Source organism: Rhinolophus ferrumequinum, chromosome 19 (genome assembly GCF_004115265.2).
Source record: "Rhinolophus ferrumequinum isolate MPI-CBG mRhiFer1 chromosome 19, mRhiFer1_v1.p, whole genome shotgun sequence".
NCBI classification, from domain to species: Eukaryota; Metazoa; Chordata; class Mammalia; order Chiroptera; family Rhinolophidae; genus Rhinolophus; species Rhinolophus ferrumequinum.
The window spans coordinates 17,380,623-17,403,606 of NC_046302.1; the positions used below are offsets into that span (position 1 = coordinate 17,380,623).

Below are 22,984 nucleotides of genomic sequence, written 5' to 3' on the forward strand. Positions count from 1 at the left end.
TGCAGCCTTGGGTTGACTCGGAGGGTCCTCGGGAGGCTCCCTGCCCAAAGTGCGCAGGCATGTGGACGCTGATGGTCAGGGCCGTGAGGAAAGAGGCAAGCTCTCATACAAGACGGCTCGACACACAAGTCAGATGAGCAACGGGAGTGACTTGGTTTCAGGAACCTCCAGTTACTACTCGTCTACTCTACAGTATCCCAAGGCTGGCATTTGACCTACATGCCTGGGAAGCAACACTCTGAGCCGAGAGAGGGCTTTCAGCCCTAAATGGAATGAGCTTTTGGGGTGTCCTCAAACCAAAGAGAGGCTTTCCTACTGGGGGAAAACACATTTGCAGCAAATTGACCAAATGTGCAGGGGTCTCTGGGCGAGAGCAACACCTCCTTGGGAGGAGGTTATGCCTTCCGCCCTCAGCGTGGAGACATTCCCCACACTGGTTTGGGTGTCCACGGAAGAGGCTACAGCCTGGGCAGCTTAGCCACAGCCAGGAGTGTAAAGCCCTCAGACCCCAGAGGTGCCACTTGAGCAGGACTTGAATGTGGAGCCTGTAGTGGACAGGATTCTGGAACGAGGTACCGTGTTTCCCTGAAAATAAGACCTAGCCGGACAATCAGCTCTAATGCGTCTTTTGGAGCAAACATTAATATGTTTGTTTGGCAGGTGGGTATATTGTTATATTACTATGTTATATTATATTATATACCCAGTCTCATAGTAAAATAAGACCAACCTTATATAAATTTTTGCTCCAAAAGATGCATTAGAGCTGATTGTCTGGCTAGGTCTTATTTTCTGCGAAACATGGTGATGGAGGAGAGTTTTATCACGGGACTGTTTATAGAGAGGTGGTGTAGTTAATCCCAGGGTTCCCTGACCACCTCAGGCCTGAAGAAACCAGGGGAGGGAGCCGTCATTGGGACCCAGAGAAGCTGGCCTGACATGTGCCAAAGGCAGCCCACCCTGGTGACCAGGCAGAGGGAGCCAGGGATTAAATATCCCGTTTCCTGCTAGTGTGTCCATTGGCCAATCCCAGCGAGAACCAGGGCAGGAGAGTGGGGAGACGCCTGGAGAGGGAGGGCAAAGGGAAGGTTTCCAGCAGTTTCTATAGCTGGCACACAGAGCCGCGTTCCAGCTGGTTTCCTGGCCTTGCCCTCCTTCCCAAAAGTGCCAGGAGCCCGGGGCACTCATGTAAGCATGGGTAACAGGGTAGGTACAGGGTGGGCTCTGTCTGTCCTCTTCCAGGGTCCATCATGGAGAACGGGGTGAGCTCTTCCAGCGCAGCAGACAAGTCCCAGAAGCAGCCCCTGACCCCCAGCTTCCAGAGCTCAGCCAACAGCGTGGGGCTGGATGAAGGGGTCTCCACAGGCACAGTGGGAACTGGGGAGACTCTGAAGCAGGAGTGTGACTCCCTGGGCCCCCCGATGGCCAGCAGCACCACCTCTAAGCCTTCGCTGGCGTCATCCTCCTCCTCCTTGGGACCCCGGGCCCTCCCGTGGCCCGGCGGGCCTGTCCAAGGTTGCAGGGGCCTGCACGCCTCGCTGCCCCCAATAGTGATCCTCTCCAAGGCGGCCTACAGCCTCCTGGGCTCCCAGCGGGGAGGCAAGCTGCCGTCCTCGTCGTCCCTGCTGCCCCACGCCGACGTGGCCTGGGTGAGCTCCCTGCGGCCGCTGCTGCACAAGGACGTGAGCAGCGAGGAGCAGTCCCTTTACTACAGGCAGTGGACCTCTGCTCGGCAGCACCACGCCGACTACAGCAACCAGCCGGACCCCAGCTCCGGCGCCTGGGCCTGCCATCCCCGGCGGCTGCTGCTGACTGGCCCGCCCCAGGTAGGGCAGGGGCAAGGCCCTGTCCCCAGCTGGGGTCCGCAAGAAGGGAAGCAGCCAAGGACGCCCTCGGGGTGCGGTGGGGTGGGGTGGGTGGGACCCAGAGCAGTGAGGACCACACTCCAGCCTCTCAGAGCAGGAGGAGATGTGGAAGGGCCCAGGTGTGAAATCTCTTTTCTCTCCTCCCTCCCCAATCAAAAATGCTTCCACCAGGTCGGAAAGACTGGCTCCTATTTGCAGTTCCTTAGGATCCTCTTCCGCATGCTCATCAGGCTACTGGAGGTGGACGTGCACGATGAGGGAGAGATCAACACGGGTGAGCTCTGAACCTGGGCGGGACAGGGGAAAGAGGCGACACGTTACCACTAAATCCCGTGTCGTGCGGGGTGGCCTGCGGGGTCCGAGCCCCAGCCCCCACATAAGAACGCAGGATACAGTGAGGCCAAAAAGGAACACCCACGGAGCCATAGGTAGGGGAGTCACACCACTATAGTCTCACTGGAGGCTGGGTTGGAGACACAGGAAGCAGGAGCCACGCGATCTGCAACCTGCCGTCCACTTCTCTCTGCCAACCAACCTCATTTGCTAACTGCAATCCGTTCTTGCTAGCTCAGCCACCATCTCCTTGCTAGCCCCCATTCGCTGTTAGCGTAGCCACGGCAGTTATATTAGTGGCCAATGGCTCACTGGTTACAGCTGACGGCCATTTGATCACAGTCGATGGCCATTTAGTACCCGAGCCAGCACCTTTCTATGTGAGGCCGAGAAACTGGAAACTGCTCTCTGGGGCTCTGTCCCCACACCAGGTCTTCTTTGCCTTCTGGGATTTCTGTAACACCTAACATGCAGGGTTCCAGCGAGGTTCAAGGTAACATGTGGCAAATGAGTGTAAGTAAACCGCGGCCCTGTGCTAACTTCCTGAGGTCAGGAGTGGAGCTTCCCCTTCTTTGGGCCCCCTGGCCCCCCAGTTTGCAGTGAGACACTGACAAAGAGGCATTTTATGGGGCTCTGCTTAGATGGTTAAATTATTCAGGTTTAAAATGTGACTGTGGTGTTCTATCTACTGCTTAAGGGTCTGGGGCATGTTTTATATTCCGGATCCCAGGCCTCTGCTGGTGAGTCGGTATGTCTTCTATGGTAACCGCAGGCTCCGTCGGCGTGACGGCATGTGGATTACTCGCGTGAAATGAGAGCGTGTGTGTGCAGAGCAGAACCTGGGTCATAAACAAACCCTTCACATTTGCAGTGAGATGAAGGGGCTAGCGTCCGTCAGGGCTGTGGGGTCTGGTTTTCATCGAATCTTCTCCAGCCCCCCTCGTCCTGTGCCCCCAGCTGTCACCTGTGGGACAGTTCTGCTCTGCAGCCTGCCCAGCAGGGCTCGCGTGGACCAGAGCAGGGATCAGCCGGCATTAGCTCTATGGCTAAGGACGGTGTGACCTCAAAACTGTGGCCTCACACCTCAGACCAACTGTCTGTCTGCTGGAGGGGCACGGGGGACCGGCAGCGGTGGTAACCAGGCAGAAGTTCTTCTCAAGCCCCTCAGAGATGAATCCAGAAAAAGGGAAAGGCCTGGGCACCTTCTATCCACTTAGCCTTGGAGCTCTCATCTCACGTGCCTTTCCTCAGAAGTTGACCAGTTCTGTGACAAGCCCAAGGGACTAGTTCAGTCCAGAGCAAGACTAGGTAAAATCAGCCATATATTATTCATTGATTATCACTTAGTTCCTTTTTCCATTCCTTACCAATTCATATGCCCCCCCTCCCCCCACCCCTCCCATCTTCCCGGCCACAACTCCTTGTTTGTGTCCCCAGCTGAGCTGCACCAGGCCCACCACAGAGGGGCCCTGAGCTCACGATTGGCGTCCAAACACCCGTGGCCACCTGGATGGGTGGCACTAAGAGGGAAAGGCAGAGCCAAGCAAACAAGGAGTGAGGGACCCTTCACCCCGACAACTTTCCACAAGTCCCCTTGGCACCACAGAGAGCGATGCCTTTAATTTTCTAGTCAGATCCCATAACAGTGCTCTTGGGCCTTAATCGGTTCCATGCGCTGTGACGAGTCTGCACAGCCGATGACAGGTGAGCCTGGCCTTGGTCCTGAGAAGCACTGTTAGTTTGGCTTCATTCCTTCTCCATTGTAGTGCGATGAATGCGATGGTGCTCTGGAGACACACAATGACACCATTTTTTTAAAAAACCTAGAATAAGCTTTAGCTTTTAAATAAAATGCAATCTTTAGCTCAGGGATATAAAAATAAAAAGCAGTGTGTTAAAATAATAAGCGGTGTACTTCTAGTCTTTAGGCTTTTCTTTTGAAAGTTTCTTCCTTTCTCTTTTGAAAGTTGTCAAGCTTTTTGATCTTATAAATTTTTTTGTTAATAAAAACAAGTGTCATCTGGTGCATACCCACCATGGGCCCGCCACTGTCTGAGCACTTTAAACACACCACCTGGAATTCTTCCAACAATCGGGACCTGAGAGTTAAGGAGTAGTAGGTGTGAGTAGTAAGGGGCAGAATCTGAATTCAAACCCAGGGCTCCTGGTTCTCAGCCTTGACTGCATATCGGAACTGCACTAAGGAGCTTTAAACACCCAGCGGGTGCCTGGTAATAAAGGAGATGGGGGTGTAGCCCAAGCACGGGGGTTTTTATAAGCCCCTCCGTGATGCTAATATACAGCAGACATTGGGAGTCTTGATCAGTGCATCCCTAAAATCTCAGGCTGTCGGTGTCCAAAAACCCTACAACTAGAACTTAGATCACACAGAATTAAACATGCTTTTAAGGCAACTTGGGGAGCTCGGCGGGAGACTAGTTGATCTCAGAGCTCTGGGAGTTTGTGGACTAGTTGTGCAGAGGTAGCGCTGGGGGCCAGCGAGGGCAAGCAACCCTCCCCGCATGCGTCTGAAAGGACATTTCTGGTTCCCTCCACCCTGGGACCTGGAAGCTCATTTTAGAAATGCCTTTGTCTCCTCACCTGTGCTTTATGTTTCATAAAACCTCTTGTCCCTGACACTTGGGAAGCTGGTCTCTGCCTGCTCTGTACACTTTCTTCTTGTCCTAGATCACAGTGAAAGCAGCGAAGTGAGCCAGTCAGAGGGAGAGCCCTGGCCTGACATCGAGAGCTTCAGTAAAATACCCTTTGACCTCAGTGTGCACGACCCCAAGTACAGCCTCATGAGCCTGGTGTACACTGAGAAGCTGGCAGGGGTTAAACAAGGTCAGTGCAACTGGAGTCAGGCTTGTCTGCTCTGGTAAGGACGAACCTAAATCTTTTGGGACAGGAGGCCGGTGGCAGTTTGAACTTTGACAGCAGCTCAAGTCATTCTCTGCTTTTCCCTTCTCCACACACACACGCATCACCTCTTAATTTTCATGCATGCCTCTCAGGGCATAAATTATAGAATCCGTGGAGAAGCCCTTTCAGGGAATCGGGGACTTTCTCCCAAACCTGAGGGCTTCGTGCATACCATGGGAAGGTTTTTGGCCCCTTTGTACACAGAAGCAAGGAAGGAATCCAAAGCTGAGGAGCCCAGGAAACGGGCAACCGTGTCCATGATGCTGACCAAGTATGCGGCCTACAACACCTTCCATCACTGCGAGCAGTGCCACCAGTACATGGACTTCACCTCTGCCTCCCAGGTAAGCCCCGTCACCCGTGCCTCTTACCCACATGATTTTGTACGTAAGGGATGAGGAGTGGAGGCTCCCAGGGTTAGGCCCCAGAGGATAGCTTACTTAGGAGATGGAGCCACTCGTGAGCAAATGCGTGAAGCGATGGATTAAAATTACTTTGGGCTTATTAGGATTGTGGGCTGGGGAGGGGAAGAGAGGGAAAGAAACTGCGTTTTAGTGTCTGAAGCCACTTCATCAAAATGGCTACATGTGACTGAGAGTAGTAGCCAGTGCCTGTCTGGGGAGTAAGTTCCATATTATATGGCTTTCCCACCACTTTAGCTTCTTGATTTTTATTATTTGGCTCTGAGCACCTACAACAGCTATTCCTTCCTCCAGGATAAGCTCTTGGACTTCCCGCAAACTGGCTTCTGCTCTTGAGGACCAGGCCTTCACCTTTTTCCCACAGGGAACTAGAAGGGATATACTGTAAAACTGCCTTTCTAATACAAGTTACCTTTTAGATCCCACTGGCTTACTTGGTGTTATTGAACACTTTTGGTGGGCTCGTTTGAAATCCCCTCACACTGCTTTACAGAATATAGAAGATTCAAGTCCCCTGATCTATAAATTATAGGTTTTTAGGAATTTTATTAAAAACCCCCTATTTACATAGTTTGTATGTGCTTACAGCACTCACTACATAGAATATTCCCACACTTGTGAAGCAGAATGAACTAGAATTTAAGGGAAGATTACCATATTGTTTTTCTACTGTGTTTCCCCGAAAATGAGACCTAGCCGGGCAGTCAGCTCTAATGTGTCTTTTGGAGCACAAACGTATATTAATTTGTGCTCCGAAACATGCATTAGAGCTGACTGCCCGGCTAGGTCTCATTTTCGGGGAAACACAGTACGAAATGTAATATTTAGGTTAGAACTCTTAGGAAACCTACCTGGATTCTAGTTGTTGCTGAAAATCGATGCTCTTTTTATTAAGCCACATATTATCTGAATTATAAAGCATGTAAAGGCCTTTATGAATTAGTATTCACTGAGACGGGTTACTGAGAGAGCATGTGAACCTTCCAGCCATTTAAATTTGGCTTCAATGAGTCAAATCGTCTCTCCTGGAAGCCAGACTTCTAGGCTAAATGACTGTCCAAACCTCTTCAGCTTCCACTATAGCCAGAAAAGATGGGGCCACAGAGGCATTTTAATGATGTCAGTCCTAACACTGTACTTATATTCATTTGACCTGACCCACACGGAACAGAACTGGGTACCTTTGGGAATATTTACTTTGCAGGGCGTCCCATAGGTACATTTAACCTCTGCATAAGAATGAGCAGGCATGGTTCTGAGACCATGAGGACCGCAAAGACGGTGCCAAAGCACAGGGACCTCTCCACCCACAGAGAGGCTGTGTAGGGGCAAGAGGTCAGGGCTCATGTCAGCGGCAGCTTCTAGAAGATGAAGCGTTTGCCTTTCGCACCCTTCCCATGTTGCGCACACAGCCAGGCCTGGTTGATGTGTAAGTTCAGGTTAGTTTGCTTCTCTTGGGAACAGCCTTAACAAGTGGCCTGGAAGTTTGCAAACTGAGGTTCCACTCCTTCCCTCCCTTTCTTCTCTGCAAATGTAGATGTCTGACTCCACCCTTCATGCATTCACGTTCTCCTCCTCTATGCTGGGAGAAGAGGTGCAGCTTTATTTCATCATCCCCAAATCCAAGGAGAGTCACTTTGTCTTCAGCAAGCAGGGCAGACACTTGGAGAGCATGCGGCTGCCCCTGGTTTCAGACAAGGTGGGTGACAGTGTCTGGACACAAGGGCTGACAGACCTCAGGGACTACATCAGGTTCTCTAAGCTTCTTAAATCCAAGGGTTTTAATTTCCCTTTTTGGTCTCTGGTTTTGTTTTGTTTTCCTTTTCTTTCAGCAGAACTTGAATGTGGTCAAGAGCCCTATTTTCACTCCTTCCAGTGGTCGCCATGAGCATGGACTCCTAAACCTTTTTCACGCCATGGAGGGCATCAGCCACCTGCACCTGCTGGTGGTCAAAGAGTACGAGATGCCGCTGTACCGCAAGTGCTGGCCCAACCACATCATGCTGGTGCTGCCCGGCATGTTCAACAACGCAGGCGTGGGTAAGGCCCCGGGCGCGGGCGAGGCCTGGGAGAACCCGAGCTCCATGCCCGGCCGTGAAACTTGCAACGGTCGCCAGGCCTCTGCAGTGTCCTGCCCTCCTGACCAGATGACTTCTTTATTTTTCCTTGATCTGCAGTTTTGTAGAACTTTTTACTACTGAGGATTAGTAACTAAAAAGGTCTCTTGTAAGTGAAGAAGTGTGCAGAGCGCCCTGGGAAGGGCTTGACGTGTAGGCTGCAGAAGTTCCTGCCCTGGGCTCGCTGGCAGCGGGAAGGTAGCAGTGAGAAGGGTGGTCTGAGGAGGATGGGAGGCAATAGTTCACTCCAGTCTGGAGGCATCTGGAGGGGTCCCTGAGACATTGCTAATCATTTCAAAGGCACAAGGCAAGTTCTAGGGGCTTCCGTACAGCCGGAATTGAAGCATCCTGATGCCTGTGGCAGCCATCCTAAAAGTGCCTGGATGAATTCTTTCCTGCTTTTTTCCCCGAGGGGAGGACACATGTTTGTACACGAGTGTATTACAGAGGTGTGTAATGCGCCGGGGAGAACTAGAACTCCTTCATTACCTTACTCAGGCAGGAAACCTCGAACTGGACCCAGTGCTTAGGGCGGTACTGTGTGGCCGCTTCCTGCATCCTGAGTCTTCATTTCTCCCTTCTGCTTCCCTGGGCGTCTGCCTCAGTGCAGTCGCAGAAGGGTGAGGATCAGAGCTGCTCACTGACACTTTAGACGGAAGAAAGAATGTCCAGCCCAGGGCTGGAGTGAACAGCAGACAAGACCTGAGTAGTTTCCGTAAATCTACAGTACAGGGTCCTCTTCTGCAGGGTCTCTCACTTTCCCTTCTTTTCCCGCTTAACTTCTCTCTCCTTCTGCCTGTTCGTCTCTCCCACTTCCATGTTAGGCTTCCTCCTTTCTTGTTCTCCTTCCACTCCGTTTCATGTCTTTAAACCTTAGCCTTAATAGGGGATTAAGTATTTTCAAAAAACTGGTTTAAGTTTTGAAGGCAGATTTATTTTCCATGTTTATCACTTCAAGTCAAATGAATTAAGACTTTTACATATTGCTGGTCCTTTATCCTCCATAAAACCGCATATCCCCAAACTAACTAAAATCTTTTCCTATATGAATATGACCTTCAAATTACCCCCTTCTGTGCCTTACTGATCTTTAGGTGAAAAAGTTTCCCGATCTCAGATCTGATTGAATTTGTACCAGTTTTGCCATTTTTTTCAAATTTGGGGAGAGAGAAGCCAATATACTATATGCATATGAAATAAATGCAAATTATTTTTTTAAGTATTTTACTTGTGGTAAGAAACATAATATAAAATTTACTATCTCGGCCATCTTTAAGTGTGCAGATCAGCAGTGTTCATTTCAGTATATTCACATTGTTGTGCAACCAATCTCCAGAACTCTCTTCATCTTGCAAAACTCAATCTCAGTACTATTAATTCTTTTCTCAGGTTGAGTAATATTCCATTGTATGTGCATCCCACATTGTCTTTATCCATTCACCCATCCATGGACACCTGGGTTGCTCCCCACTTTTGGCTACTGTGAATAAGGCTGCTTTGAACATGGGTGTACAAATCTCTCTCCAGGGTCCTATTCAATTATTTTGGGTATGTATGCAGAGGCAGAATTACTGAATCATATAATAATCCCATTTTAAATTTTTTGAGGAGTTGGTATACTGTTTTCCATAATGGCTGTACCATTTTACATTCCTGCCAGCAGTGCAAAATGGTTAGTTTTTCCACATCCTCACCAATACTTTTATTGGTTTGGTTTTGATAGCAGCCACCCTAGTGGGTATGAGGTGGTATCTTACTGTGATTTGATTTGGATTTCCCTAATGATTAGTGATGTCGCATATCTTTTCATGTGGTTATTGGCCATTTGTATATCTTTGGAGCATCTATTCAAGTCCTTTGCCCATTTTTTAAATCAGGTTGGTTTTGTTGTTGATTTGTAGTTCTTTATATAGTCTGGATATTAACCCTTTATCAGATATATGACTTGTAAATATTTTCTTCCATTTCATAGGTTGTCTTCTCACTGTTGTCTTTTGTGCACAAGTTTTAAATTTTTATGTAATCCAGTTTTCTCTTTTTTTTTGTTGCCTGTGCTTTTGGTGTCATATCCAAGAAATTACTGCCAAATCCAGTATCATCAAGCTAAGAGTTTTATAGTTTTCGCTCTTGCATTTAGATCTTTGATCCACTTTAGTTTTTTTACATAGTGTAAGGTAAGGGTCCAACTTCATTCTTTTGCATGTGGTTATCTAGTTTTCCCAACACTATTCAATGAAAAGGCTGTTCTTTCCCCCCCAAAAGGTTTTGGCACCTTTGTCAAAAATCATTTGACCACATATGCAAGGGTATGGTGCTGGGCTCTGTATTTTTATTCCATTGGTCTATAGTGTGTTTATGCCACCACATTGCTTTGGTTACTGTGATTTTGTAGTAAGTTTGAAATCAGCCAAGAGACATCCAACTTTGTTCTTTTGCAAGATTGTTTTGGCTACTCAGGGTCCCTTGCGATTCCATATGAATTTAAGGATGGACTTTCCTATTTCTGTAAAAAAGACTACTGAGATTTTATAGGGATTGCTGTTAAGTCTGAAGATTGCTTTGGGTAATACTAACCTGTTAACAATATTACGTCTTCCAGTCTATGAACATGGGATGTCTTTCCATTTATTTGTGTCTTCCTTAATTTCCAAAATGTTTTTTATTTTTAGCATGCAGGTCTTTCACCTCCTTGGTTAAACATTTATTCCTTTTATTCTTTTTGATACTATTGTAAATGGAATTGTTTTCTTAATTTCCCTTTCAGATTATTCATTGTTACAGAAACACAATTGACGTTAGAGTGTTTTTGTATCTGCAATTTTGCTGATTCATTGCTTCTAACAGTTAATCATTGCTTCTAATAGTTTTGTATATTTGTGGTATCTTCAGGGTTTTCTAATACAAGATCATGTTACCTGCAAACAGGTCATTTTACTTCTTCCTTTTCAACTTGGATGCCTTTTTCTTCTTTTTGCCTAATTGCTCTGGCTATGATTTCCAGTACTATGTTAAATGAAAGTGGTAAAGGTGGGCATCCTTGTCTTATTTTGATCTTAGAGGAGAAGGTTTGTTTTTCACCATTGAGTATGATGTCAGCTATGGGTTTTTCATGTACGATCCTTATTATGTTGAGAATGCAAACTATTATGTACATGGTCTTGGAATGTAGATTTTCCTAAATCCTAATATTACCTTTGATCTAGTCAAACCTATTTTCCTGGTTCCTCCATAGATTAATACCTTTTTCAGTCTCTTTGTTTCATTATCTACTTTTGTTTCATTTTAAGGTGGCCCACACCTGATGATAATCATCTTAATAATTGCTAACATTCACTGAGTACTAGGCAGTATCCTGAGCGCCATACAATCCAATGAAGTAGATGTTCTCACTGTCTTCTTACAGGTGGAGAAGCTCAGGCACAGGGGAGTTAATTTGTTCAGTTTCACACGGTTAGAAAGTGGTGGAATCAGGATTCAATCCTAGGCAGCCTGGCTCCAGTCTTTTACTATACTATACAGCCTCTTGCAAAAAAAGCAGATCTAGGGAAAGGATGCCAGTTTCCAGAATCACCTTCAGAGAAGACGCTGCTACCAATTTCCTAAAGATATCTAAAGCAGGGGACACATTAATGTAAGTGGCATACCCACGATTGCAGCCCTGGCTACTCCCTAGTACTTCTGGGACTGAGAAAGCCTCTTTATCATGCCTTTAAGGAACTAACCAGTAACAAGCATTTCCTCCAGGTGGCACCTTTTGTCCTACCAGGAAAACTGGATTCTTGCAGTATTTTTCAAAGTGTAGTTCACAAATCATGTTTCATCAAATGATCGTTTCTGTCCCATCACCAAACTTACTCAAGTGACTTTCTGGTGATAGGCTCCTGGAATCTGCATTTTAAACAGACCTCCTCAGTGATACTTATCTAAAGTTTAACTGCTCTGAACATGTGGTTGACCCCCCACCACATGGTCACCACATGGATGGGCATGCCGAAGCGCATGTCTGCTGTCTGTGGAGCTTCGGCCAAGCCTGCATGAAGGACGTACAGCCTGGTTATGTTGCCTTCCAGGTGCTGCCAGGTTTCTCATTAAGGAGCTGTCATATCACAACCTGGAACTGGAGAGGAACCGCCTGGAAGAGTTGGGAGTTAAACGCCAGTGTGTGTGGCCTTTCATCGTTGTGATGGACGACTCGTGTGTCCTGTGGAACATTCATAGTGTTCAGGAGCAGACCAGGTAATGGTCCCCCCCAAGCAGTTCTGGGGGCGTGTGACACAAGGCTATTGGGAAGATACCTTCCTTGGCTGCAGTTACAATGGAAATAAATGATACAGAGCAAAAAGGTCATCCATGAGACACCCCTCACTACTGTGTTTCCCCGAAAATAAGACCGGGTCTTACATTAATTTTTGCTCCATTAGGGTTTATTTTCAGGGGATGTCTTATTTTTTCATGTACAACAATCTACATTTATTCACATAAAATCATGTCATCATCTTCTGGAACATCGTCATAACGTACTAAATGCGTCAGTCTGGCTGATGATCTTAACTGGGGCTTATTTTTGGAGTAGGTCTTATTCTCAGGGAAACACGGTAGTATTATTATTATTATTATTATTTATTTTTTTTTTTTTTAGGCATTCAACCTGCCATTAAGTGCCTGCACCATTTCTGCATCATGACTTTGGTTGGCTATAAAAGTCTGTTGAGAGTATTTTATTTAGAAAGTCCACTGAATCAGGAAACCTGCTTTTTAGACCCAGCTCGGCTACCGTGTTTCCCCAAAAATAAGACCTACCCCGAAAATAAGCCCGTTAAGATCATCAGCCAGATGGACACATTTAGTACATTATTACGATATTCCAGAAGATGACTGTATTTGAATAAATGTAGATTGTTGTACATGAAAAAAAAAGACATCCCCTGAAAATAAGCCCTAACGGAGCAAAAATTAATAGAAGACCTGGTCTTACTTTCAGGGAAACATGGTATGTTACCTGGAGGAAAAGGGAAAGTTATTTCACCTGTCTCAATTCCAGCACCTATAAATTTATTGCTGGGCCAAAATCAGTGGTTTTCCTCCGGAGGCAGTGGTGAGGGTGCCCATGAGAACCAAGGGTGAGGGTGCCCATGAGAACCAAGGAATGCTAAACCTAGAAAAAGGCCAATGCAAGAAATGGCCCCAAAATGTCAATAGCACCCTCACTGAAACCTTGTGCCAGATCTCTAGGCCTTTCCAACTCAGATGTGATTTTGTGTCTTTGTTTCCACTGTGGATTTGAAACCAGCAATTCTCAAATATTCCTTTATTACATCGTAATTACCGGAACTGGGAAGTATACTGTATGCTTCTAACTTCTTGCTACCTCTCTTTGGTAACTCCCTGTTCATTATTCACTTTGAAAGATGGGCTGCATTTCTTTCTCTGCTTTACGGCGTTAAGCCCTATTCCCAGAAAGCAGCTTCCTTAAGTTAGCAGTGACAGGCAGCATGACATTGGGCGGGACACTCTTCTCCATTCCAAGCTAACAAAGTAGATGAGCTAATTATAGCCTTGGCAGATACTAATACTGTATAGTCATGTTGGCCCTTCCTAAATGGCTCTTCGGTAATACTGACATCTTACATAAACCAACTTAACATTTCATAGCCCACCCGTGGAAGCAGGAGTTTCCAGTAAGAATGTGTCCCTGAAGAGTGTCTTACAGCATATTGAAGCAACACCAAAAATCGTCCACTACGCAATCCTGGGCATACAGAAATGGAGCAGCAAGCTGACTTCCCAGAGCCTGAAAGCCCCCTTCTCTCGGTGCCATGTGCATGACTTCATTGTCCTCAACATAGACTTGACTCAGAATGTACAGTATGACTTCAACAGGTAAGTCAGGCCTCACAGATGCAAGTAATCCTGGCATCTGCTCATCATTCTGCCCAGCTCTAGCCTTTGTAAGGTTTTATTCCTCTGTTTCTGTCTTTAATTGCAAACTGAGAATCTCTCTATATGGACAAGGAGAAAGGAGGGGAGGGATCAGAAGCCCCAAATTGCCCATCACCCTTCAAACTGACCCAAACCCTTAACAGGTGTTACAATATGAAATGCTTAAAAAACGTTTTTCTAGTAATCTCATTATTCAACAACAAAAAAACAGCGACAAAAACTGTTGCATCAATACAGTGTGTGGACCCATACAGCCATTGAAGGTTAACTCTTCACTCACACTCAGAACATAGAAGGTAATCACTTTCCCCAAATGTCAGCAAGACCCCATGATCTGGATCCTGGGGGAACAGTAGAGAAGAGTCAGCAGACGGGAGTGAGCATGTTAGCCTTGGCCCTGACTCCTGAACAAATTATGTCCACATGCTGAAAAATCTGAGATGGCCAAGCAAAGAATTATCAGGGCCCATAAAGTCCCTCTTATGTCAACCACCAATCCTGTAGCTACGAGAATATTCTGTAGCTGTTTCACTTTGTTTTAAATTTGCAGTTGCTTTATCCTGTTCACAGCCAGGATTTTAAAACTGGGAGCACCTATGCACTCTGGTCCTCCGAGTATGTAGCATGTGCAGTCGAGTTGGGTTCAGGAACACGTAGGGTCCCATGGAATGTCTGGGACCCAGGTGACCTCACTCCTTCCTTTTATGGCTGTAGTGTCCAAATCGGGCTTTACAGGCCAGTGTTGAGGGCCAGCTCCAAGAAAAGGCAAGTTTCGATTTGAGGCTGTCTTCTAACAAGTGCCACACGTTTCTGTGTAATTGTCACGGTTGAGGTGTGACAGGTACTCAAAAAAAACCTATCCTCGTGATTATGATGTAGGTATTTCTGTGAAGATGTCGACTTTAATCTGAGAACAAACAGCAGTGGCCTGCTCATCTGCCGCTTTAACAACTTCAGTCTCATGAAGAAACATGTTCAGGTTGGAGGGCAAAGGGACTTTATCATTAAACCAAAGATCATGGTAAGTCTGCAAGCTTGATGCTACGGTTGAAATTAAGACAATGATTTCTTATTAATATCTTTATTATTAGATACTGGCATTAAGCACTTGCCACTTGAGTAGAAAGTGAGGTAACGAAAATTTGCTTAAAGGCAAATTTGCCGTCTCATTTCCCTCACTGAGGACGCATGCACAGCCAAACGTAAGATTTGAAAATTCAACAAAATTACCTTTCTTTAGATTTAAGGCTTAACAACTCTATCAAAAATTCATTTTACTTAATATTCTATATTCTAAAACTGGCAAAGTTAACATTTTTACATTCTTTATGTAATGTGAGAAATGTAAATCAAGATGCATGTGAAGAAAGTAAAAGATCAAAATGTGTGAAGTGTGAATTCTATGGGCCTACCCTTTTTTGTTTAAGAGATTTACTGGTATCTAATCGTTTATAACATGTGGACTCTCCAGTCGAGCTTAGAAATCTCTTGGCTTTTCTTTTGTTCAGTTGCGATAGGATGTGAGTAATCCCATCCACTCCAGCAGCACTGTAAAAGGCACTTCCTGTTGGTCCTCACAATGTATTTGCTAAATGCAGTAACTTGCAAAGCCTACTTTTCCATTATCTCCTGCCCTTGTTTTGTGTAAGTTATGTTAGATTTGACTGTACTGTTCCTGTTCCAAGTGAAAAAAATTTTCAGAACCCAAGAATGACAGACTTACATTTGAGCCTGGCATCTGTGACTTGTACTGCTCTTATTGGGGGCTGTTAGATGCAATGCAGTTTCCTTGCCCATTTCATCCAGTGACAAGCACATCCTTTCCCATGATAATCTCGGCTCTGATTTCAGGTGTCAGAGAGCTTAGCGCCCATCTTGCCCCTTCAGTATGTCTGTGCTCCCGACAGTGAACACACGCTACTGGCAGCTCCTGCGCAGTTTCTCCTGGAGAAGTTCCTTCAGCACGCCTCCTTCAAACTCTTCCCCAAAGCCATCCGTAACTTTAGGAGTCCTGTGTTGGCCATTGACTGCTACCTTAACATTGGACCAGAGGTAAACTTTAGTGGGAGTGGGTTAGTACTGTGTCTTACGCACTTCCATCTATTTCTTTCCCATTTTAGCTCCCATTTGAAAGCTTAAATGGAGACAGAAAAGGAGCCTTGACAGACTCCTTTATACAAAGGCTCACACAATATGTGATGGCAGTTTTCCCTCCCTGTACTTACTTCACCTCTTCACAGTAAGCCAATGAACACTCAGAGCTTAGCTCAGAGGGCAGCGCTGTTGAGAAGCCTACCTCAGTTGGGCAGAAGTTGGTCGCTTCTTGTCCCTATCGTAACATGTATCAGATGATATTTTAATCATGTGATGTTTCTCCACAAGACAGAGTTCTGCAGAGGCGCATGGGGCCTCCCCGCATGTCCGAGGAGCCCAGTGATTCCTGAACAATATAAGGTGCCACGGGGGACCTTCATAGCTGTCACTTCCACTCCTGGACTTCTTTCTTTTCCATTTCCTTATTTTTCATTCTTTTCTCACTCTCTCCCTCTATCCCAAGTTGTCCATCAGTTTTAGTTTTTTAAAAGATTTTCCCCTTGCACCTTCTGACCATTGGTGGCCTTGAGGACTTTTAAGCGTTTCTGCCACTAAGCTTTCCCTTAGGATTATCAGTTTTTCAGTATTTTATTCTATTTGGTAACAATATATCATCCTTTTAAAGAATTTAAAGTAAGAGGTATAAATTAGAAAATAAAATCACTTGTAATGAGAACATTTGGGTGTACATTTCCTTTTAGTCTTTCTTCTTCCTGGGTATTGACAATCTCTTAAGACTGAAATCCAACTATATTCAATTTTGTAAAGTGATTTTCTAAATTTAACAGTGTAAACATTTTACATTCTCATTCTTATGAGATTTCAGTCATCTAGACTATGGGATGGACGTGAATTGTAGAATTTTAGGGGCAGACGGAACCTTACAAACATGAAATGTAATAATGCCTTTCGTGGCAACTGTAAGTTACGGTCTAGCCCAGGTCTCCCGATTCCTCCATTCAGGATCCAGGGCTGCAGGTTCTGGACACCAAAATCTCACCACTACTCACAGCAGCTAACACTCAAATATACACACTTAGTGTGTATATTAATTAATTCACAAAATACTCCTATGAAACGGGTACTACTATCTACAGACAAGGAAGCTGAGGTATGGTAACATGAAGGAAACTGCTCAGTGGCAAACACAGCTACCAAACAGAGGAACTGCATTGGAACCCAAGCAGTCTGGCCCACACTTTCAGCCATTCCATCGTTCTCAAGGTTTCCCAACTACCTTATTCACTTCCCTGTAGTTTTTGTGAAGTTATCTTCTGTACATGGAAACCATATAAAGCTAAAAATTTAAATTCATGCAAGTTTGAAGCTTCTATCCAACTGAAAATTTATCTACATGAAAAGCTGATAAAAAAAATTTTATTCTCATTCATGTTATGTAAACATTTAATCTTCTCTAAGTATGCCTTTTTGTGGAAGGTTTATTTTTCTTTTTAAATTTTATAAAGACTTACATGGAGGGGCTTATTTTGTTACTACCAATTTTTCATAACCGTCCTATTATGAGAAATAAACGAGAAGTTTTAAATAAGTTAAAACTTGGCACACTAAATAGAAGGTACAAAGCTTAAATAACCAACTCATTTTAAGTTTCAACAAAAAATTTATCTCCTTTACTTTACCCTGAAATAGACAATGAAAAAGGAAGAGAATGACTCATACAGCTGAAGTGCAGACATTTGCTTGCTTCTGAAATGCCCGTGCTATTTCTGCTTGGTGATTGCAGGTGGCCATATGCTACATCAGCTCCAGACCCCATTCCAGCAACGTCAACTGTGAAGGGGTGTTTTTCAGTGGGCTCCTCTTGTACCTCTGTGACTCTTTTGTAGGTGCTGATCTTCTTAAGAAATTTAAGTTTTTAAAAGGTAAACCAAATTTAGTATTTTGCTTGTGAATGAATGCTATTGGTTCCCGCTGGACAAAATAAAGAGGTGAAAGATATATTTTTAAAAAGAACTTTAACAATCATTTTTTCCAGTAAATCGAATACCTTGCTTTTAAACCAGGGCTACTGGTTTTCTTAACTGGGAGTATGGGGGTTGGGGAATCAAGTCATTGATATACTAAGACTAAATGTAGACCAATAGCCAGATTTGTGACATTAAATATGTTTTTACCAATATTAATTTTAGAATCAATGCAAAATAAATGCTTCTCACATAATCTAATTTTAATTAAAAATTTTAATCTAATTTTAATGAGTTATGAGTTAGATTTGCACTATACAGAGTTAGATTTGCCTAAAAACTGCAGATTAGGCGTCACAAATAATCCTGACAAGATGATCACTGAGGTTAGTGAAAAAAGTAAGGTTCAAAATATCGTGTACAACATGCTGCATTTTTATGAGAACAGGCAAAATTGTGTTACGTATACACATATATCTACACACCTATACATAAAACATACATCTGGAGCAGTGGGGATATTGCCTTGCAGGGGACATTTGCTAGTACCTGCAGATATTTTAGGCTGTCACACTGCTGCTGCTGACAGAACGTGGGCAGAAGCCAAGGGTGCTGCTAAACATCCTACAAGAACAGAACAGCACCCAAAACAGAGAAAAACCCAGACCTATAGTGCTGAGGTTGAGAAACCCTGCTTTAGAGGGACACGGGAGACATAGTAGCATGGGTTTTTAGCATGGGTTTTAACACTGGTTACCACAGGGGAAGGGAGAGTGTGGTTGGGAGACTTTTCACTTTACCCTTTTGAACTTTTGAATTCATAATGCTTCTTATTCAAAATAAATAAAATTAAAACGAATAATTCCGATTGGGTTACTTACCGAGTATGTTGGTACTCAGATGTGTTAGCTTAAGGGATATAATCACAGAGAGGTGGTAAGATTCTTTATCATTTCAATCCCTGATCTTAAAATGCACTTCTGATTTCTGCCTTTTTTCTTCTGAAGGTGCTACCCTGTGTGTCATCTGCCAAGACAGAAGTTCCTTACGCCAAACAATTGTCCGCTTAGAACTAGAGGATGAGTGGCAGTTCCGCCTCCGGGATGAGTTTCAAACTGCTAACAGCAGTGATGACAAACCCCTTTACTTTCTTACTGGACGTCATGTATGAGCTTTTGAAGAGACCAAAAATAGCAAAGGGATGCCTAGGTGGGATGGGACAGAAACAATTATTTGGGATTTTTTTTTTTTCCTTTAAAGTACAATCACTGTGGAGCGAAGTGCAACATATTTGTCTGTTCTCCAAAGAATACCCCAAATCTGACCCAGGTCTTTGAGGGCACCTCTCTCCTTCAGTTCCAATTTCAGGACGTTACATTCAGGTTAACTCCACCCTAGGCAGTTACGCAATTACTTAAAACATGGTCTGCCCGCGGGGCCTGAGGATGATGTGCTTTGAAGAACGAACAAGGAGTTTGCATTGTTTTTTCTTCTACACTATGTTAGGGGATAGCTGACTCTCAACATTAGCTAGCCTGAATGTGTTACATGAGACTCACACCATTGGTGTGGAATTAATTGAAGATTAACGTTTGAGGCCTGAACCCTCAGTTTCTCTTCAGATCTGTACTTTGGTACAGTATTACTCAGGGGTCTGAAATGATAGAATGTAGAAGATATTTGTATTTAAAAAAAAGAAGTAGCTTTTGTCTTTCTCTGTGCAGTGTTAGTTTAAGATTTATAATCTTATATGTATTGAAACTTTTGGCAGAATTTCCACAGGAGTTAAAAGTTTACTATTTAAACTGAACAAACAAATCAGTAAATGCAGAGCAGGCATTGTGTGCACACAGCAGCTTCTCCTTGCTTAAATTCCTTAGCTTTTTCCCTTCTTTAAAAATGTTTCCAGTCTTTAAGCACACCACGTCTGTGAGGATATGGAACAGTGATTAATCTTGTATAAGGAGAACCTGATTCAATAGTTGAGCCAATTAAAAGCAGCTTTCAGCAGTCACCCCATACCCACCCCATTTGCTGGAATTAAAGCAGCTGGCACCAGCAAAGCTAAATGTCAGGCTAAGGTTTTGTGTGGAGTGGAACTAGTTTCCTTTCAGGGACTCAAGAAAAGCTCACTTTAAAAGATACACTAAATGACATGTCAGCTGTCTTATACTGACCACAACACAGAAATTGCTGAAATGGGAAATGAGCCATAGAAAGACTCAGAACTGATTTTAATCGTACCAGCGATTCTTTTGTAAGGAGTAAGAAGATTCCATTACAGTCTCTCTGACTCATTAAAATCAGCATGGGGTGTTTGGTCAGTATCAACAGGAAGCACACGTTTCCATAAATTTCTCACCATATATTTCAGTCAAAAACAGTTTTAGAAAATATTCTAGAACAAACTAAGTCTCTTGGAAGTTGACTCTTAAATTACTCCAGTTCTCATCACACAATCTCTTGACATTATTCGCAATCACTTTATTCCTACTAAAGATGGCCATTATTACTTGAACTGATGTCTTATTTGTGGTCAGAAACTACTGAGAGGGGGGCCTACTAAGCCTGCATTTACTTAGAGTAAATATTGCTAAGTGACCAGTTTTATTAGCTCGTGATAAGGAGTTTACAGCTAGTGAAAAGATGGAATGAACTAATCTGAAAATGGTTTGCAGATCTGATTTTAATATAGCTACTTATGATGCTTTAAATATATTTTGAATGAACAATTCCTTTAAACCCCATTTTTAATCATCCTACAAAGAGGATCTGCCTTTATATATGCTTTAAAAATACTCCCTAATTTTATAGTACAGCAGAATTTTTGGCAAAGAGGTACGTTTTGAAGCAGGATGATTTAGATATGAATGTATTTCAGTTGTTCCTGTTTGGTTGAAAGGACCTAATGTAGAGGTATCAAGAAACCCACTGTTTGTGCAATATTCCAATAACATTTACTATATAGGGCAAATAAAATACTTGAAATTACTCTAAAACAGTTGTACCTGGGGCAGATGGCCTCTCAGGGTTTCTTATGGCTTTATGGCTTCATAGTCTGAAGAACATTTTTTATAGTTACTTTAGATGCAGGTACTCCATATTAGTTAGGGCTGCACTCTGAAAACATCACATGATTAGAATCTCTTAAACACTATTTAACCCTGTGGAAGAGAAAAACCAGAATAAAGCCAAAAGACCGTCACCCCACTGATGGACAATTCAAATTGACCTGCCTATTCTTTTCAATGCTTATCTTACTAAGGTTTGGATCTTTTAAAATCACCTTATCAGTATAATTCTTTAAAGAATGTTAGGTCCTTCTCCTTTAAGGATAAAATTGCACAAGCACAGGACACCACGATTTGTTACTAGATACCTTGGTGTGTTCCGCTTCGAGCCTTGCCATCCCTTAGAACATTGTGGTATGAATGTGTCCTCTAGGCCTCCATAATTAACCTATAGACCTGTTGAATTTTGCCATGTATGACAGTTCACACAGGTTAATACTGAATGTAAACTAAAATTAGAATGAGAATTGTATTCGATTTTTTTTTTAGCTGTAATTTATGCAATTGCTTTTTGTGATTTTTAGAAAAGGAGGCACCTGTGTTACTTTATTACTGTACAATTTTCTTAACCAAAATTTGGTGAATTTCACTAGTCAGTCTACCTCACATTTTTGTTTATGATTCTAAATTGTCTTAAGTTGTGTCTACAGTATGTTCTTGTCCTTCCATTTAATTTGGTGAATATTAAAATTTTCTCACCCCCAAAATAAGTTTGTCTTCTTTAAACTAATTTTCTGGTATTTTCACAAGTGAATGAGCTCCCTGATTCTGACAATGTCCAAGAAAGGCTGGAAGTCCACAGATCACAGGGTGGATGACTGTACAATTCTATCGAAACAGTCCACAAAAGTGGTAACTGAATGAAAATCTGTAGCCTCTACAAAGACACACACACATAAAATACCTACATATATTGCCCATTTGCAGTTTTACTTAATTATACACCACAGACCTGGAGTTATTAAAAAGATGTTACAAATATTCATAGTACGTATATCCCCAATCTTTTATTGATGGCAACTGTACTGACTTTGGTATCCTTCTTAGAAGTAGAACTTTGAGTTGCTAAAATTGTGTAGTATGACATAAGGTGTTAATCTCCAATTTATTTATAAACTCTACCTAATTTTACCAACTCTTGAGAATAACATTCCAGAAAAATGCCGTTCGGTTCTATTATGTAAAGTGCCAAAATAATACTTTGATCTAGAACCATGAAAACACTCTTCTAGGCCAAAGGCCCCTGTTACCTCGGGAGGTGCAATAAATATTTGTAAGTATGATGATAGATTCAGGAGCAAGTAGAAACTGCCACTGTTCCACTACATATCCCAAAGCAGCTGCCCTGGAAAGACTAAAAGCTGTGAAACTGCCGTACCCTTGTATTCAAATGCCTAAAGCTGGAACAATATCCAGGGAAGAAACATTCCTCAGAACTCTTTAGTCATGGAAGCTGGCCCTTAAGCTTCCTCTGGGTATGAGAGAATATTGCCATAACATTGAAACCCTGGTGTCACTGAAAACGCCATCACTAAAGATTATGATTCCAGGAAGGGCCTCTGAGGCCAAGGAAATAAGCCATTCCCACAATAAATTCCTTGTGTTCTTCAATTACTGAGCTAAGGAAAGCATCTACTTCAGTGACTATGACAACTGATGGAGTAAATTATAAGACAGAAAAAGCAACAAAGTTTTCTGATCACCTCTTTGTTCTGTAAGTAGTCCAATGTATTTTATTTTAACCAGAAGGGTGGAGGGATTGTTGTAAGACAATTATCTACCAAAAGGCCCAAGAGTCATGAGACCCGGTAGATTTACTACATCTGTAGTCACCACCCCAGAAATTAGCTCAGCAATCTTAACCTGGTGAATCATGACTAGACAGGAATAGGGCTGTATTCCTACCCAAATGCCCTAGCTGGGTAGCCATGCAAAGTCAGCAAGAACAATTGAAGTATCTCTTCAGGACTATTGTCCTTACTGTCCTATGCTAGTCATGCTTTTAGTAGATATACCAAGTTCATTATTCTAGATTATGAACTGGTAAAATAATGACTTTTATAATTCCTGCAAAATAAAATCATTGCATGTCCATGCAGACGAGCATAACCCATAAAATCTCATGGTTCCTGTCTATACTTGCGGTTCCTATGTCTATATAGTAGACATTTTTTTATAATGAACCAACAAGGGCAGCTGACAGAAATTTATAGACACCTTATATAACCAGCAATTATAGAATCAACCTCTTCTGAAGTTGGCCCATGGACACTGGTGCACACTCACCGTGCCTAT

The 22,984-nt window shown here is 43.5% G+C and overlaps 1 protein-coding gene across 1 annotated transcript in view; it reads left to right on the plus strand.

The window, feature by feature from the left end:
* Positions 1-21,546, plus strand: part of GREB1L (GREB1 like retinoic acid receptor coactivator) — a 255,520-nt gene extending 233,974 nt beyond the window's left edge. The window contains 12 exon segments of the mRNA XM_033087644.1: positions 1,243-1,826; positions 2,037-2,139; positions 4,887-5,042; positions 5,325-5,464; positions 7,080-7,241; positions 7,378-7,582; positions 11,730-11,895; positions 13,312-13,539; positions 14,479-14,620; positions 15,451-15,651; positions 17,438-17,576; positions 18,626-21,546. Of these exon segments, the coding sequence (XP_032943535.1) occupies positions 1,243-1,826; positions 2,037-2,139; positions 4,887-5,042; positions 5,325-5,464; positions 7,080-7,241; positions 7,378-7,582; positions 11,730-11,895; positions 13,312-13,539; positions 14,479-14,620; positions 15,451-15,651; positions 17,438-17,576; positions 18,626-18,789 (2,390 nt within the window). The 3' untranslated portion in view covers positions 18,790-21,546.
* The last annotated feature ends 1,438 nt before the right edge of the window (positions 21,547-22,984 follow it).